This window comes from Miniopterus natalensis, chromosome 6 (genome assembly GCF_054644295.1).
Source record: "Miniopterus natalensis isolate mMinNat1 chromosome 6, mMinNat1.hap1, whole genome shotgun sequence".
Classification (NCBI taxonomy): domain Eukaryota; kingdom Metazoa; phylum Chordata; class Mammalia; order Chiroptera; family Miniopteridae; genus Miniopterus; species Miniopterus natalensis.
In genome coordinates this window covers 10,012,390-10,027,157 of record NC_142086.1, presented here as the reverse complement: position 1 = coordinate 10,027,157, position 14,768 = coordinate 10,012,390, and the positions used below count along the sequence as shown (strand labels likewise).

General features: G+C 41.2%; 1 protein-coding gene across 4 annotated transcripts in view; it reads right to left on the bottom strand.

The window, feature by feature from the left end:
- The window catches only part of TSC22D2 (TSC22 domain family member 2), a 46,929-nt gene extending 33,058 nt beyond the window's left edge, over window positions 1-13,871 (bottom strand). For all 4 annotated transcript variants that reach the window (XR_001603860.2, XM_016221637.2, XM_016221646.2 and 1 more), the window contains exon 1: window positions 10,871-13,871. Coding sequence is in view for 3 of the 4 variants with exons in the window: in XM_016221637.2 (XP_016077123.1) it covers window positions 10,871-12,831 (1,961 nt within the window). In the remaining variant the exon portion in view is untranslated. The remainder of the gene's footprint in view (window positions 1-10,870) is intronic.
- Window positions 13,872-14,768: the final 897 nt, after the last annotated feature.

Here is a 14,768-nt window from a genome sequence, read left to right as displayed (position 1 = left end):
TTATTAGATACCCTCATAAATCCCTATATGTTTAGCAGTTTAATAAAGCTGTTCTGAGGTACATGTAAAATAATTTAAACTGTACCTTCATAATGCAAAAATCCTTCATAGGATCTATTTGATAGGGTTTAATGATGAACAATGAGTCCTTTTCTAGGTTCAGAGTCCATTTATTTATGTGTGGTTTCTCTGAATTAGGGCAAAAAATGGTGCTGTAATTGTATGGCAGCTTTCTAATTTCTAGCATTAGTAGTGTGCCCCTTTAAGAGCTAATAGCTTATGCACCTTAATTACCTTCCATTTCTACTATTCCCTGGGGACACTTTCCCTAGGGCTATAACCATAGAATCTTCACTGATGGGCTCATCTGGGCAAGCTCCCAGCAAGCATGATTCACCTCACATCTCAGGAGTGGCTTCTCAGGGGACAAAACTTTTGACAAACCTGCTCTCTAACAGTTCCCCCTCCAGCTCAGCATATTTCTAAATTCTCTCTCACCCCCAACCTACACATTAGGGAATAACAAAAACTTGAAACATCACTTCTAAAATTCTTGATCCATGCTGAAGCAGAATAACAGCAGCAAGCTAAGAATATGAGTTATTATATACTCGACACTACTCCAACTGTTTTAATTTATTAATTCAATTCTACAACAGCCCTAAGAGTAGGTGCTATTACTATTCCCACATCAAAGATAAGAAAACTGGGTCAGACAGAAGTAACTTGCCTTATGTCACAGAGTTAGTAGGTGGCAATCTGGTCCCAGAGTTCATGCTCTTAAATCACTACGCTAAACATATAGCAGAGTTAAATTTTAACCTCTCTAGGTCTGTCACTTATCAGTTAAATAATGCAGGGTGGTTCAAGAACTGAGACTGCTATTATTTTATCATCAAAATAAGGTTCAGACACAATATGACAACTCTAAGACCCTAACAGGTACCTTAAGAGGGTCTCTGCAGTATTATTAGTACAATAAGAAAACTGTTTCCAAGTTCTACTAGAATACCAATCAAATATCAATGATCATCAAACAAAACAAATAATAGAATTCCATGACTTCAAAAATCAGATTAAGACTCACTGTGTTATATATTGAACTTTAAGAAGCATTTTTAAAAGACAATTTTTAACTTTAACCAGTAGGGTGCCTCATAGATGATCCAAAACGAGGAAAGGTAGACAGACACTAGATGCCACAGTGTCACCAGAGCAACTATTTGATTAATTAGGAGTCTTCTGTATGTGTGCTTCTCTTCGCTTGTCCTACTTCAACTCCTTTCTACTTTTTAAAAACTCTTTATTTTTCTCTTGACTAGTCTAAGGCAATCAAAGGCACTGATTAGACCTACAATATCAAGAAAGGATTAAGAGGCTGCTAACTACTGTTTATTTAACAGCTTGTATCCTCTCAAGATGTATTTGTCAGGCCTCTTTTTTTCACTGTACTTAAAATTGGTCTACCAAATTAAATGAAAGCCAACTGAACCAATTGAAAACTCAATTTGGCTTTTTTACAAGGCTTACCCAGGACCATATGGGAACAAGTACACTATTCACACAGGTCTGTTTGGAGATCTTTGGTTTAAAATAAACAGAATGACTTAAAAAGAAATGTAGTAAATATAAGAGAGTAACAAAGAGTAAACTTGGAAGTTATTCTTCAAGTCTGAAATTTAAAAGTTATTAAAGAGTATTTACAATATGTGTATAAGGATGGCATTCTTTAAAAGAACTTCAGATCCTGACTTTGGAAAAACATATACATATATTTAATTTAAATCAAATTCATATGCCAAACAAATTGGTCTTAAATAAAGTCATATGATTTAAGTTGTGAAATTCCAGTATTTTTACAGCATAAACTAATAATGAAATGTTCTCATAAGTCAAATGTAGAAGTGAAAAAAGAACTTATCTGCCGTTAGTCATATATCTTGGGGTGAGAAAAGAACCTGTGAAATAAAATACTATAAATGAACCTAAATGTCAGAACAAATACACTCAGGTTGCTAAAGTTTGCAGTTAACAATCACTTTCTACATATATTCAAAATGAAGAAACCATATGATGTTATACAATCTATGTACTACAGAAAAATTTAAATAGTGTATATTGCAAGGATAAAGACAGTAGTATAAAATATGAAATTTTTGATTCCTGGAATACTTCAGCTGGGATGTTATCCATTAACTGAGGGATTTTTTAGCAAATTGTAACAAGAATTAGTCTCAAAGCATTGATTAACAGGCATAGATTAAAGGAGTTGAGTCTGTAAAATCTAGCTGATCAAGAACTTAAAAAATATCCATTTGTAAATACTGACGGGCCTGATCATTTTTCAAAACCAATAAGCAAAGTATATTCTTTTCTCCCTGACTGTATACTAAATAGTCTGTCATATTAATTTCCAAGTACACAAAAGTAATACATCAGAAAGTTGACTCAAATGTGACATTTGTCTACTTGCTTTACTAAGCTACTATCTTTGTCAGGTAACTAACTAAAACAGAGAGAGAAAAAAACCATACATATATACTATACCTCAAAACTAAGCTACAAAAACTATTGAAGTTTAAAGGATGAGGTACATACATCAGACCAGAACTCAGCAAATTTCTTCTTCTCTTATGTCAAAACTCAACTTTAGAGATCTCTAAATGGAAATCAGGGAAATACAATAAGCAGAGGAACAACAAGGCTATCTCCAACATTAGTATTTAGGGGTTTAAAAAGGTTAAACATATCCTTTAGGTAAAGGGTTACAACAGATCAGTGGCTACAGTAGGTTTTTCCTTCCTCCTATCTTACAGTCAGCAAAGTAATAAAACAAATCTAACTCTGGGAATATCCAAGAGCACTGGCTTTGGAGTCAGAAGGCCTGAGTTTGAATCTATGCTTTGTCACTTAATAGCTATGTGACTCAAATTCTGAGTCTCAGTTTCTTTAATTCATAAAAAGGGGACAGAAACACTTCCTTAGAGTTGCTTAAAAGATCAAATCAGATTATGTATACATAGGGCCTAAAACAAGCTTGGTTTGTGTTTAATATTCTAAGGTTACAGTTTCCAAGTCATGCTGTATTAAAAATCAATTTTTGTAGGCTAACTTTACATATACCAAAATATTTCATCAAAATTAAAGTAATATTGAGGCAAACAAACAACCTAAGGCAAACAGAACACTTAAGTTAGAGCTAGGTATACTAAGCTATTCAGTACTTTCCACTGGATGAGAATCCTGACTTTTGGAACTCCAAGCTCCCGAAGGATTTTCTTATACACAATTTTATCACAGGATTTTAATTAAAAATAGAATTTTCACTGAAAAGTATACTGTAACGGTTTCAAGATACATTACTCTAATAATAAAAGCTTCAAGAAACACCTTTAACAGCAAGCATACACTTATGATAAAAATCTCAATTTCTTACCATGACATTTTAGCCCATCACTCTGGTTCCTGTCAAATTAATCACATCATTTCCCAAATCTGACACAGTCTCACTCTTTCACACTGTTATACAAACTGCCTTTTCCCTCTATCTGGAAAAATCATCCCCTTATTTTATTAGTAGCCTAATATAAATGACCCTTTTAAGATCCAGTTCAAGAGTTAGCTTCTGAGGACAGAAACTGGGTGGCTGGAGGAAAGAGATGTCAGAGAGGCTTTCAATTTATATACTCTTGTACATTTTGAATTTTAAACTGTATAAATATATTACCTATGCAGAAAGTAAATTAAACTGTAAGTCAGTCTAACTACTTCCTCCTCACACCAATTTAACATATGGATATCCTAAATTGTTTCCATTAGCACCTTATATTTACTAATTATTTTCATACAGCCTGAGATGTTTAAGGGCAGAATAGTCCTATTTCTATATGCCAGTACTTACTACCCAGAGAGCACTAAGATAGTTGAATGACTGACATATTGCTTTAAATGTTTTCTTGGGCATTCAACCTTACTTCTTTTCTTAATCCTCACCTGAGGATATGTCTTCATTGATTTTTAGAGACAGAGAGAAAAACACTGATATGAGAAACATCAATTGGCTGTCTCCCCTATGCACTCCAACCAGGGAACAACCCACTCCGAGGTATGTGCTCTGACTGGGAATCAAACCTAAGACCCTTCAGTATACAGGACAATGCTCCAACCAACTGAGCTACACCAGCCAGGGCTGTAAACTTCATTTTTTGGTCACACAGTAGTCTGGTGCTAGGAAAAGAGTTTGACAAGGGGAAGGCTTAAGTAAGCAGCTCTACTATGAAACGTCTAAATGTATGAACTCACACATAGGGAACTTCAAAAACCGGACCAAGTCTCAAATTCTAATTTTACCAATGAGTAAAACTGAGAGACGTCAAATTACTTGACCAAAGAAACCAGCTAAGTGGTAGAAGAGCCAGGATTAAAACAATTTGCTGTACTTCTGGCCTAAAACAATGTCTCCTCTTCTGATTACATCTATACCATGCAATTACACTTTCAGATCAAACTGACGACTCTTGGTATGATCTGTATAATGTCAAGCAGTGATCTAGGAAGGCAATTAGGACACTGAAATATTGATGTTTCTATGATGTATGCTTGCCATACAAAGTGCCTTATGTTATGTATGGATTGTTCACAAATTACTTGCATAACTCATTAGTTTTCAAACTCTCAATGGGAGGTATTATCCCCATTTTTCATATGGGGAAACAGAGGCTAAGAGGGCTAAATAAAAAGCTCAAGGACAGATGCCTCAAGCATGAAGCAAAATTGGATTTTGTCCCAGGCAGTTGGACTCTACTGTCTGAAATGGTCAGTCATATAATATGCTAATGCATAATTAAACACACCATTGATTTTCTTTGAATAACAGCCCTTCTCCTCTTTTGTTTTCGTTTTGTTTTCAAAGTCTAGGTAGACCATATACCAAACAAGGATTTATTTTGGTTTACCTTACAAAGCCATTAAGTAAAACTAAATTCTAATTCTACTTTAGAAATTAGTTGGCTTTAAATTTTGCTTTGGGAATCCTTCATTCACAAATTAAATAACTTACTTGTGTAATAATGAAGAGGGATAGCCTAAAACATTAAAAATAACATTTAAAATACACCAACAGTATTTATAATAATCAACACATTCATAAGAGCTTCTCTTCTATACATCAATAATCTTCAGTCAAATTTTAGTGAAAGGTTATGGGAAAGGGGGCTTTACGCAATTTAACACTCGAACTTCACTATTTATGTGTCTTGCCTACTCTGATTAGTATATATTAGCAAGATGTTTACTAATAATCTGTGTACTAGGTGAACTTACTAAAATTAACTCAATGATATGCAGAATTTTCACAAAACCATCATATGTCAATGTACAACTTAATGGATAAGAATTCATTCTTTTAAACAAATGTTAGCTTGGGTACAAAGAAAACTAAAATTTGTATCTAATTTTGGGCATTAAATTTGAAAGGTAAACAACCCAGAGTGGCATAGGTGAAATTTAATTCACCTGATTTAGAAGTAGAAATTATGCACATACTTTTTACAGGTAAAGCAGACAATCACTATACCTTTACTATTTATTAACAGTCAAATTTGATGTGTATACAGTAAAATATATAATGAAAGATAACAATACAAATTTATTATTATTCCTAAATCTTTATGGAAGAGTCCCAATTTTTGTCTTAAGAATTCAAATTAGCCCAGCCGGGCGTGGCTCAGCAGCTAAGTGTCAACCTAGGATCCAGGCGATCCGGGTTTGAATACTGGTCAGGGCACATGCCTGGGTTGCCGGCTCGAGGTAGTTGATCAATGACTCTCTCATCATTGATGTTTCTATCTCTCTCTCCCTCTCCTTTCCTCTCTCTGAAATCAATAAAGATATAGTTAAAAAAAAAAAAAAAAAGAATTGAAATTAAGAATATAGCAAACACTGAGTAACTTGTTATGTTCAAGAATTGCTGTGGAAAGACCTAAATTATAACCATTCAGGTATACATAATCTTTGTGGATGTAGTAATTGGTATTATACCATCTAATCACAAGTCCACTGGTTTAGTATTTAAAAACAAACAACCTTGAATGATTTATTCCAACTCAAGAATTGTGTTCCATATACTCCTTTAATGCGGGTCAATTATATAGATTTCTTACTAAAAATCTGCTCTTCCCATTCATAAGAAATTACTTAGGGTACATCTTCATTCAGGCTACATTTAACCAGACCTGTTTATTTAAAGACTCTCTTTCTCACACTCAAGTATTTAAAGAGTAATGCAATTAACAAATAAACAGTATCTGTTCAGAAAAGGAAATACATACTGGTTAAATAATTATTAGAAGAAGGAATTAGACCATGGTTCCTCACTAGTAACAAGTGTTCCTATTCCTTCTGAGATCACATTTCATGCCATTTCACTATACTTTGTTTGCTTTGGTTATCTGCCATCACTCTGCTCCCCACCTTCTAATTTTTCCATTTTAGGAAAGAAAAATCAAGATTCTTTTATACTCCCCTATCAACCATTCTTCAGGAAAGAGATTCTTTTACCATCTGATTGGTAGGGCTGCTCTTTGCTACTGGAGGACACTAGAGAGCATGACTGCTTCCAATCTCCTTTGGTACAGAGAAAGACTAAACACAACTCCAAATTAGCAAGTACCAGATCCATAAATCCAGAATCATGTTTTGCTATTTACAAATTAGTGCTATCAAACAGATTGGTATTACATTTATTTGCAGGAATTAGAAAACATATATACCCACTACCAGTACTATAAAAAATGACTTCTCATAAAAGTAATTAAGTTCAAGATACTCTCATTCCCCTGCAAGGGAAAAACAGGCGTAACTAAAATAGTTACTTGGAGTATGTCTTATTCTCACACATACAAGCCAATATGTTTTCTAAAAAGTTAATCAATGTTCAGCCTATATGATTTAGTCCACACAAAACTTTAAACAATATATGTGTCACTGTGAATTAAAAAGGCCATATTCCTACTCATACAACTCTTGGTTTTGGGAATTGGAAGCACTTTTGGATCATCAGCCTTTCTGGAAATCTATAATTTCCTCAACTTAGAGCCATATTGATGACTAGAGTATATTTTAGTCATCTACATGGCATGCTGATGAATGCATCAACATCAGATTTTATAGTAAATATTATGTCACTCATACACAGGATTTTACACTTAGATTACAAAATCCTTGGTAAGAGTAGTTAGATACTTAGATAGGCATAGATGGTATCTAGTGTATGATTTAAACATCAACTATAAAACTGGAAGGGCAAAATTACCTCCATAATTCAATACGGATAAAAGAAAAATAAGCTCCAAAGAAATAGAGATTTAAGTAAGGAGCTTTCACTTTTAAAGACTAAATACAGTGAGACTTTCAGAGTTCTAAGTATCTATAGTGACAGTTCTGCCTCCTGATATACATTTATGTACATATATATGTATAAAACTGTATAAACAAAATTTGTATTTATAGCACATACCAGGACACAGCACTAAGAACTCACAATTTATAATACTTTATCAGTAGTAATTAGCAAACTACACAAATAAAATCATGAACAAGATATAGAGATATCTGCCACTAAGGGATCCTTACAATCATGTTTTCAACAGTCTTTTGGTTGTAGTTGACAGTTCACAATTGCAGTCATTCATAAGACTGCCTGGAATGTGACCTACAAAGTTCACACTGGTCAGCTATCTATGGAAAATTATCTGTACTGCATTCGTTTTCAAAAAGGGCCAGTAACATTTTACACCTCCCACCTTTACCAAAAAGGAGTCTCTTAAGTGTACAGGTAGTTTAAACAAATTTTGTAACGTTCACTGTAAAACTGGCTACACATTTTTCTATGAACTATATTTTCAACCACCATTATATCCTGCAGTTTACAAAATCAATTTGATGAATCTCAAAAACTGACCATATGCCTAATGAGAAAAGCTAAAATAATAGATTTAACTTTATGGTGATTAATAATATATGGCCAATGGGCAACATTAACCAACAACTTTAAGACATTTTCTTACTTTGTATATACAATCATCAGCCCTTTTATTAAAGGTATGATAATATTATGATGTATTAATATAAAGTCTTTCAGAAAAGGTCTCAAAATGAGCCAATATAGAGAGCCTTGTATTGGGTAGTGGAACCAAAATCACTAGATAGTTTTCAATATATCAACCTAAATCACCTCAATCATTTTTGTTAATCTTCCACTTTCCTTCCTTTTCTCAACATTTTTTTTAAAAAAGCAAACACCTTATTTACAAATATTTTCTTAGGATCTGAAATTTGTTTCAACCTATTCATAAAGTTTAAGTCACAATACTCAAAATTTCTCACTCCATTTTATTTTACATTTGAATGACTAAATAAAGCTGTATATGACCTACATAATTTTACTAACCAATGTCACCCCAATAAATGCAATAAAATTTTTTTTACACTGTATGCAGATTTTAATTGAATAAGGCAACCCAAAATCGCCATACTAAAATTACAATTTTGTTAGTACTGTATCCTTAAAAATACTCAGTAACTTAAGCATACGCCTGGAAAAACTGCGTTACTTAATTTCAAGTCCACAACTTTAAAATGTCCTTTTACAAAAGCTTTCCATTAAAAAACACACAACTATTTCTACTTAATGGATTTATTCCTTCACCAGGTATGTTGGTTGCAGTGACAAAATAGTCAAACGTGTAAGATTACATCTTGGAAACTAGCATGTTAAATTGAAAACCAATGAAAGACTATATAACAAAAATTAGAAATGCACATTTGATAAGCAACACAGATTTTAAAAGGCTGGGTGGGGGAGGATAAGTGCCACATTTAAAATAGGACTGCACACACATCAAAATTCCTACCCTGGATTAACTGTTGCAATTGATAACTGATACAGATACAGTAGTATCTGTAGTTCAAACATTCACGTTCAGAAATGAGATGAGACCATTAACTCGTTTAATAGAGAGAGGAGAAATAAATGCATCTTTGCGGTATACCCTAAAGAATACATCCCAGAGTTTCCATTTGTCAACAGATCTCTCTGCTTCATGTTATATCATCATATTAAAGTTATGAGGAATATAATTACATATGCTGTGAACTGAGAAAGGTGTGAAGAGGAGAGAAGATACATTCCTCATTCACAGGTGTGCATGTGTTTTAGGAGTGGGGAAAGGGTTGGAAAATGAGTCATCATTTCTTGAAGAAATATGGGGGCAGTGTACAACAGGAACAGGGAGGTAGGCAAACCCACCAGAAAAAATGGCTTCTGGCAGCTAGAAAAGGGAAGATCACCTGTTGACTATTACCAAAGGTGAACAATTAAATTCGATCTGCATTTTAGGTGTGCCTCTATGTGTGAAAAGTGAAATATGGGAACAAAAGAGGGATTTTCTCAGTGGTTTGTGGAATAAGTTTCTTTACTTGGTAGTCCCATCCACATAAAATTTCTCAATGACTAGCTAGCTGAGCTCACTTATGGACACGTGGTATTCTCTAAGAGTTCTCAAATGGAAGAAAGACTCCCCACAAGCAAGTCACCTACAAAAAAAGATGAACTTTGAATTACAAAAAGCAGAGAAGATGAATTTCAGTGAGCATTTTTCAAACCAACAGAAATAAAATACAAGTCTAAACAGAAATGAAAAATTAAGAAAGAATGTGAAGGAACCCAGAGGAAACGTAAGAAAAAGCTTTAACAGATCTCATTGTATTCTACATACCAATTATTCTAGAAATCCATCAAAACAGCTGTGATCTTTTAACACATCTGAAATTAACCTCTCTGAAAACAAAGCCCCAAGCAAATAAATGTCTACCTGTGAAGTATGTGAAACTTTCTCTGTAATTTTAAAATATAATTTTAAAGCTTTGTAACAAATCAGTTTTTAAAACTTGCGTTAAATGTATTACGCTAAGTTTTCAGGTGACATTTCCTCAAAACCATTTAAAATCCTCATTAAACCATAACCAAACATCAACTGTTATAGAATTGATATGGCAAATACACCAATTGTCACTTAAACCATTAAAAAGTTTCCCTTAAATAGAGGGAGCCAATTGCTTACATTTACCCTTTTACTATAAAATTCCTCTAATTTCAAGAACTACAGCTTTTACTGCAGCTCATACCTCCCTTTCCTATAGCAAAAAGACTGATGGAAGGCAAAAGCACCTTCAGACACTTTTACTTAAAAAATTATCTAAAGAAGTCACTGGGCAACCTCTAGACTTTCTATTCTCTTTCATTAAAAGGCTGAACAAAGATATGATCTTCAAAGCGGATTTGACATTTCAACATTATCTCTCCAGCCTTCCCAGATACACTGGAGGAGATAGATACCTTACACAGATCTTTCTGTACTAGAGGGCCTTCTGGTTTTCCAGAATGGGAAACTTCTAATTGTTTCAGTCTCAAAACTCACACTGACTCAAGTCTGCCCTAAGTGTTCAAGTGTGATTGTCATCTAAAAAAGGGACAATCCTAAGGGGCATAACCTACTAGCTACCACCTCTAAACTGAGATTAAGATAAAATCCTTTCTGAATAAATAATATTGCCTCCTTATCCACTTTAGTATTTTTAAGCAACTGTGACAAGACTAATTCTCTCATTAGCCACCTTTACATCAGCAATCTAAAACTAAAGTTTTTTTTTTCAAGAACTGATAAGTCAACTTTACTAAACACAAACCAACTGTTATATTTAAAACTGCTAAGGGCCTCAAGTTGAAAAAGGAACTCTCCCAAAGCTGTATCCTAAACTACGATGTTTGGCCAAACATTCCTATGAAATATTTTAAATAAGATTTTCATACCTGTCTTCATCACCATCAACAGGAATAGCTATGCTGAATACAGAGGTGGCAAGACTGTTCATAGGTGTTAACTGAAGGGGGTTTGCCAGGGCATCTGCAACAGGAGGCTTCACAACAGGCTTATTTTCAGCAATGAGAGAAAGTGGTGGTTGAGGTAGGGGTTCTGATTTTCTTCTAGTATCGTCAGCTTGCCCAGTCTGTGTCTGAAACTGGCTTAAGTCAGACTGTGGTAGACTTGTTGGTGCACTGGGTGTGCCTTGCGCTAAGGGCAGCCCGACTTGCTGGATTATGCTGCCGCTCCTGCTGACTGGCGTATGGCTGCTCAGTTGCTGAGACTGGACCAGGGCCGTGGGTACATTTGGCATAGTAACAGATGTGGTAGACACACTGGGCACGTTTGGAGCGGACACGGTGGCAGGCACGTTAGGAACTCCGGGCACCATGGCGTGAGGGCCACCAGACCCAGCTGACGGTGCACCGCTGCCTCCCATCTGCGGCGGAGGAGCGGGCTGGGGCTGCCCGGCCCCGGTAGGAACCAGGCCCGGTTGCACCGCGCCTCCCACAGCAGCGGGGGGAACTCCAGCAGGCTGACAAGGCGCGGCCTGTCCGCCTGGCGCGGGTCCCGGCCCCGGAGCCACGGCTTCACTAGGCAGGGAAGAGGCGCCCATGATCTGCGCAGCCCCTGAGGGGGCATTCTGGCCGGTGCCCACCGGAAGGCTGGCAGCAGCAGCGAGGCTCGCTCCGGCGCCGGAGGCCGAGGGCTGCGCGGGGCTCGAGGGCTGCAGGCCAGCCACGTGCTGCTGCAGGTACTCACTCGGGCCGGAGGGCTGGACGGGCAGGATATGCCCCGGCGTAATCTGAGGCTGGGGATACGCGAACTGCTGGGGCTGCTGCGTTGCAGAAGAGCCGGTAGCCGGGCCAGGCTGCGGAGGCAGAGACATGCCGGGCTGCACCAGGGCTACATTCGTTGGCGGGAGACCCTGTCCACTGGGCCCCGGAACGACGCCGGGCCCGGTTCCCTGGGGCTGGCTGGGCTGCGGGGCTGTCATCACTTGCTGCGGTCCGGCCACGGCTCCCGGGAACGACTGCATCGGAGCTGAGCTTGGAGCCACAGCCCCACCTACGGGCGGCGGCGGCTGGAGCTGCCCAACGCCAAAACTCTGCGGCGGGGCCGGAGCGGACAGGCTCATTTTCTCCGACGGGGGTAGCTGTGACACAGCAGTCAGGGAACTGTCAGTTCCAGAGTCGGGCCCGTGCGCCCCCTGCATGGAGGCCACCACCACCACCACAGACCCTCCGGTGGCGCCCAGGCCGCTGTCCCGCTCCGCAGTCTGGTCAAAAGTATTGCTGTGCCTAATGCAATCCCCCGACCTGGTCAAGACGCTGCTGTCGGAATCCCGCTCATAGTATTCCATACACGTCCATCGACCGCGTCTATAGGGCTCCCCGCTCCCGTGGTCCAGCTTAATCACGCGAAAACGGGAACTACAAGTAGTGGGGGGCTGCGATGGAGCTGCAGTCCCTGACCCCGCAGATGAGCCCGCGGCCGGTGGGGCGCCGGGTGCCCCCGAGGAGGGGGCTGAGGTGGCAGCCGCCGCCAGAGTATTGGCCAGCGCCCCAGCCACGCTCCGGGCCGAAACGGCTCCTCCTCCGTTGGCGGGAGCAGCCGCCGCCGCGGCCAGCTGCCCGTCCAGGAGAAGGTTTGGGGAGACCGTCCCAGGAGTCTCCGCATCCCCAACGTTGTTGAGAGTCTCTTCAGAGGAGCTACGCTCGCAGACCTCCTCGGGCCCATAATCCGTGGCCCGAGACACATCGAATATCTCTGAGGAGACGTCCTCCGTGCGTGACTCGTCCGGGTCGTCCAGGCTCTCGGTATCCTCGGTGATGCTAGTGGCCACCTGGGCCGTAGTGACACTGGTGATCTGGAAGCAGCTCTTCTTCTTGGCCGGCATCTTGGACATGGTGAAGAAGGCTGGAGGGCAGAGAGGCACTCCGGCTCCTCCGCGAACTTGCTGGAAACCAGGAAGGGCAGAGCACGGGCCCCCAAAGACAAAGTCCGAGTCCGCGCTGGGGTCTGAGGCCGCCGCCGGCAGAGTCACGGGCTCCTCGGGGCGCCCGCTCTGTGAGACATCCTCCTCTCCGTTTCCTTCTGTGTCGGTCTCTTCAGCTCTGCCCCCGTCTCACTCGCGCGGCCGCTGCTCCTCCTCCTTTTTCGCCTCCCGCAGCCGCGGCGCCTCAATTCAATCCCCTCAGTGGCGGCGAGAGCGCGATCCTAGGGGCGGGCCGGCTGCTTCCTCCTCCCGTCTCCGGGCCGCCGTGGTCAGTCCAGCGCCGCGCGGTCAGCAGGCCTTGGCTGGGGGTGGGAGTGGGAGGGCGAAGGGGAGGAGGCGGCGGCGGCGTGAGGGGCGGTGCTGCCCCGCTCCGGCTCCTCAGGCTGGTGCCGGCGTCAGCTCCGGGCTCTCGGACGAGGCGAGAAGGGAAAGGAGCGGCGGGTCCGGAGCCGGGGATTTCTGATTCAGCCCAGAGCCGCGGGCTGGGGCTGGCTGAAGGTCCGCGGGCGGGCGGCAGAGCTTCGGCGCGGGCGGGCGGCCCTCCCTCCCCGGCACTAGCCGGAGCTCAGCCCCAGGGACATGTCGACGGTCTCTGGCGGAAACCCGCTCCAGGGGAGGGAGGGGAAAGCCGGCTCGGTCCTCCCCTTACAGGGGGAGCCACCCCCGCGGGCGGCGGCAGCAGCCCCGGCCTCCCCTCACAGCTCTTGAGAGAAGAGAGGGGCGGCGGCCGGGTGGCCGGCGAGCGGAGGCGCTCCGGTTGTGTGAGGTAGCGGCGGTAGCTTCTTCGGCTGCTCCTCGGCGCGCCCGGTTCTCAGACCCTGGAGAAACTGAAATTCAAACTGCTGAAGCGGCGGCTGCAGCTCCCTCCCCTCGGCCAAGATGGGGCTGAAATGGCCGCGCCAGGGATGCTGGGAGGAGCAGCAGCCCCGCTGCCGCCGCCGCTGTCGACTAAAATGCCGCCGCTGCCGCAGCCACCGCCAGCGCCGCAGCCGCCGCCGTTCCGTGACGCACTGGCGTCGTGACGTCACCGCCCCGCCCCCTCCGGTTTCCTGCAGTTTCGCGTGGAGGCCTGAGGGGGGGTGGGCGTGGCTAAAGGTTATAAAAAAAGGGAGCGGTTTTTTTATTTAAATTTTTTTAAATTTAAATTTTGCGCTGTAGGTCTTTAGGAGTCCAAGAGAAGAGCTAATGATTCTTAAATTCCAAGCATAGGAAAGCTTGCGACCGCACCGATCGAATGTTTTTATCTGTTCAGACAGTGAAAAGACTGGAGGTCATGTGCTGTGTCTAATGTTTAGCAAAATCTTAGCGAAACAAGGGCATAGGAATGGGGCCGGGGGGATTTAGCCAGGATAAAGAGGGAGACGGCCGGAGGAACCAAATCACTTAAAAAGCCTTTCCTGAAAGTAAATGTTGACCGCCATAGTCAGAGGAGTGAGATGTTGAGAGCAATGGGGATGATTAACCAAGAATAGCAAGCCAGATTGAGTCAGAAAAAATGATCTTTCAGCCAGAAATTGTCTCCAACAATGGCATCAGGAGATGGTTACTTGCCCAGGGTGAGGTCAGTTTAAAAAAAGATCAGAGGTTACCAACATATTCCTAATTTTCCTGTATTTTCTGCGATTCCAGCATCCAAGAGTTCATTTAAAGTCCTGAGACTGTTTTCACTTTCCCCGGGAAATCAGCTTATGGGTTCCATAAATGTAGAACCTACTGCGTTAAATAGTTACAGTTCTTTCTTTTGTTTATTTTAAAACTCTTAGTTGGAGCCAGAGTGTTATATGGTTTGGATTGGGCCATGAAAACCAGCACAATTCAAGCACCCTTTCAAGTACAGAGAGCAGCTA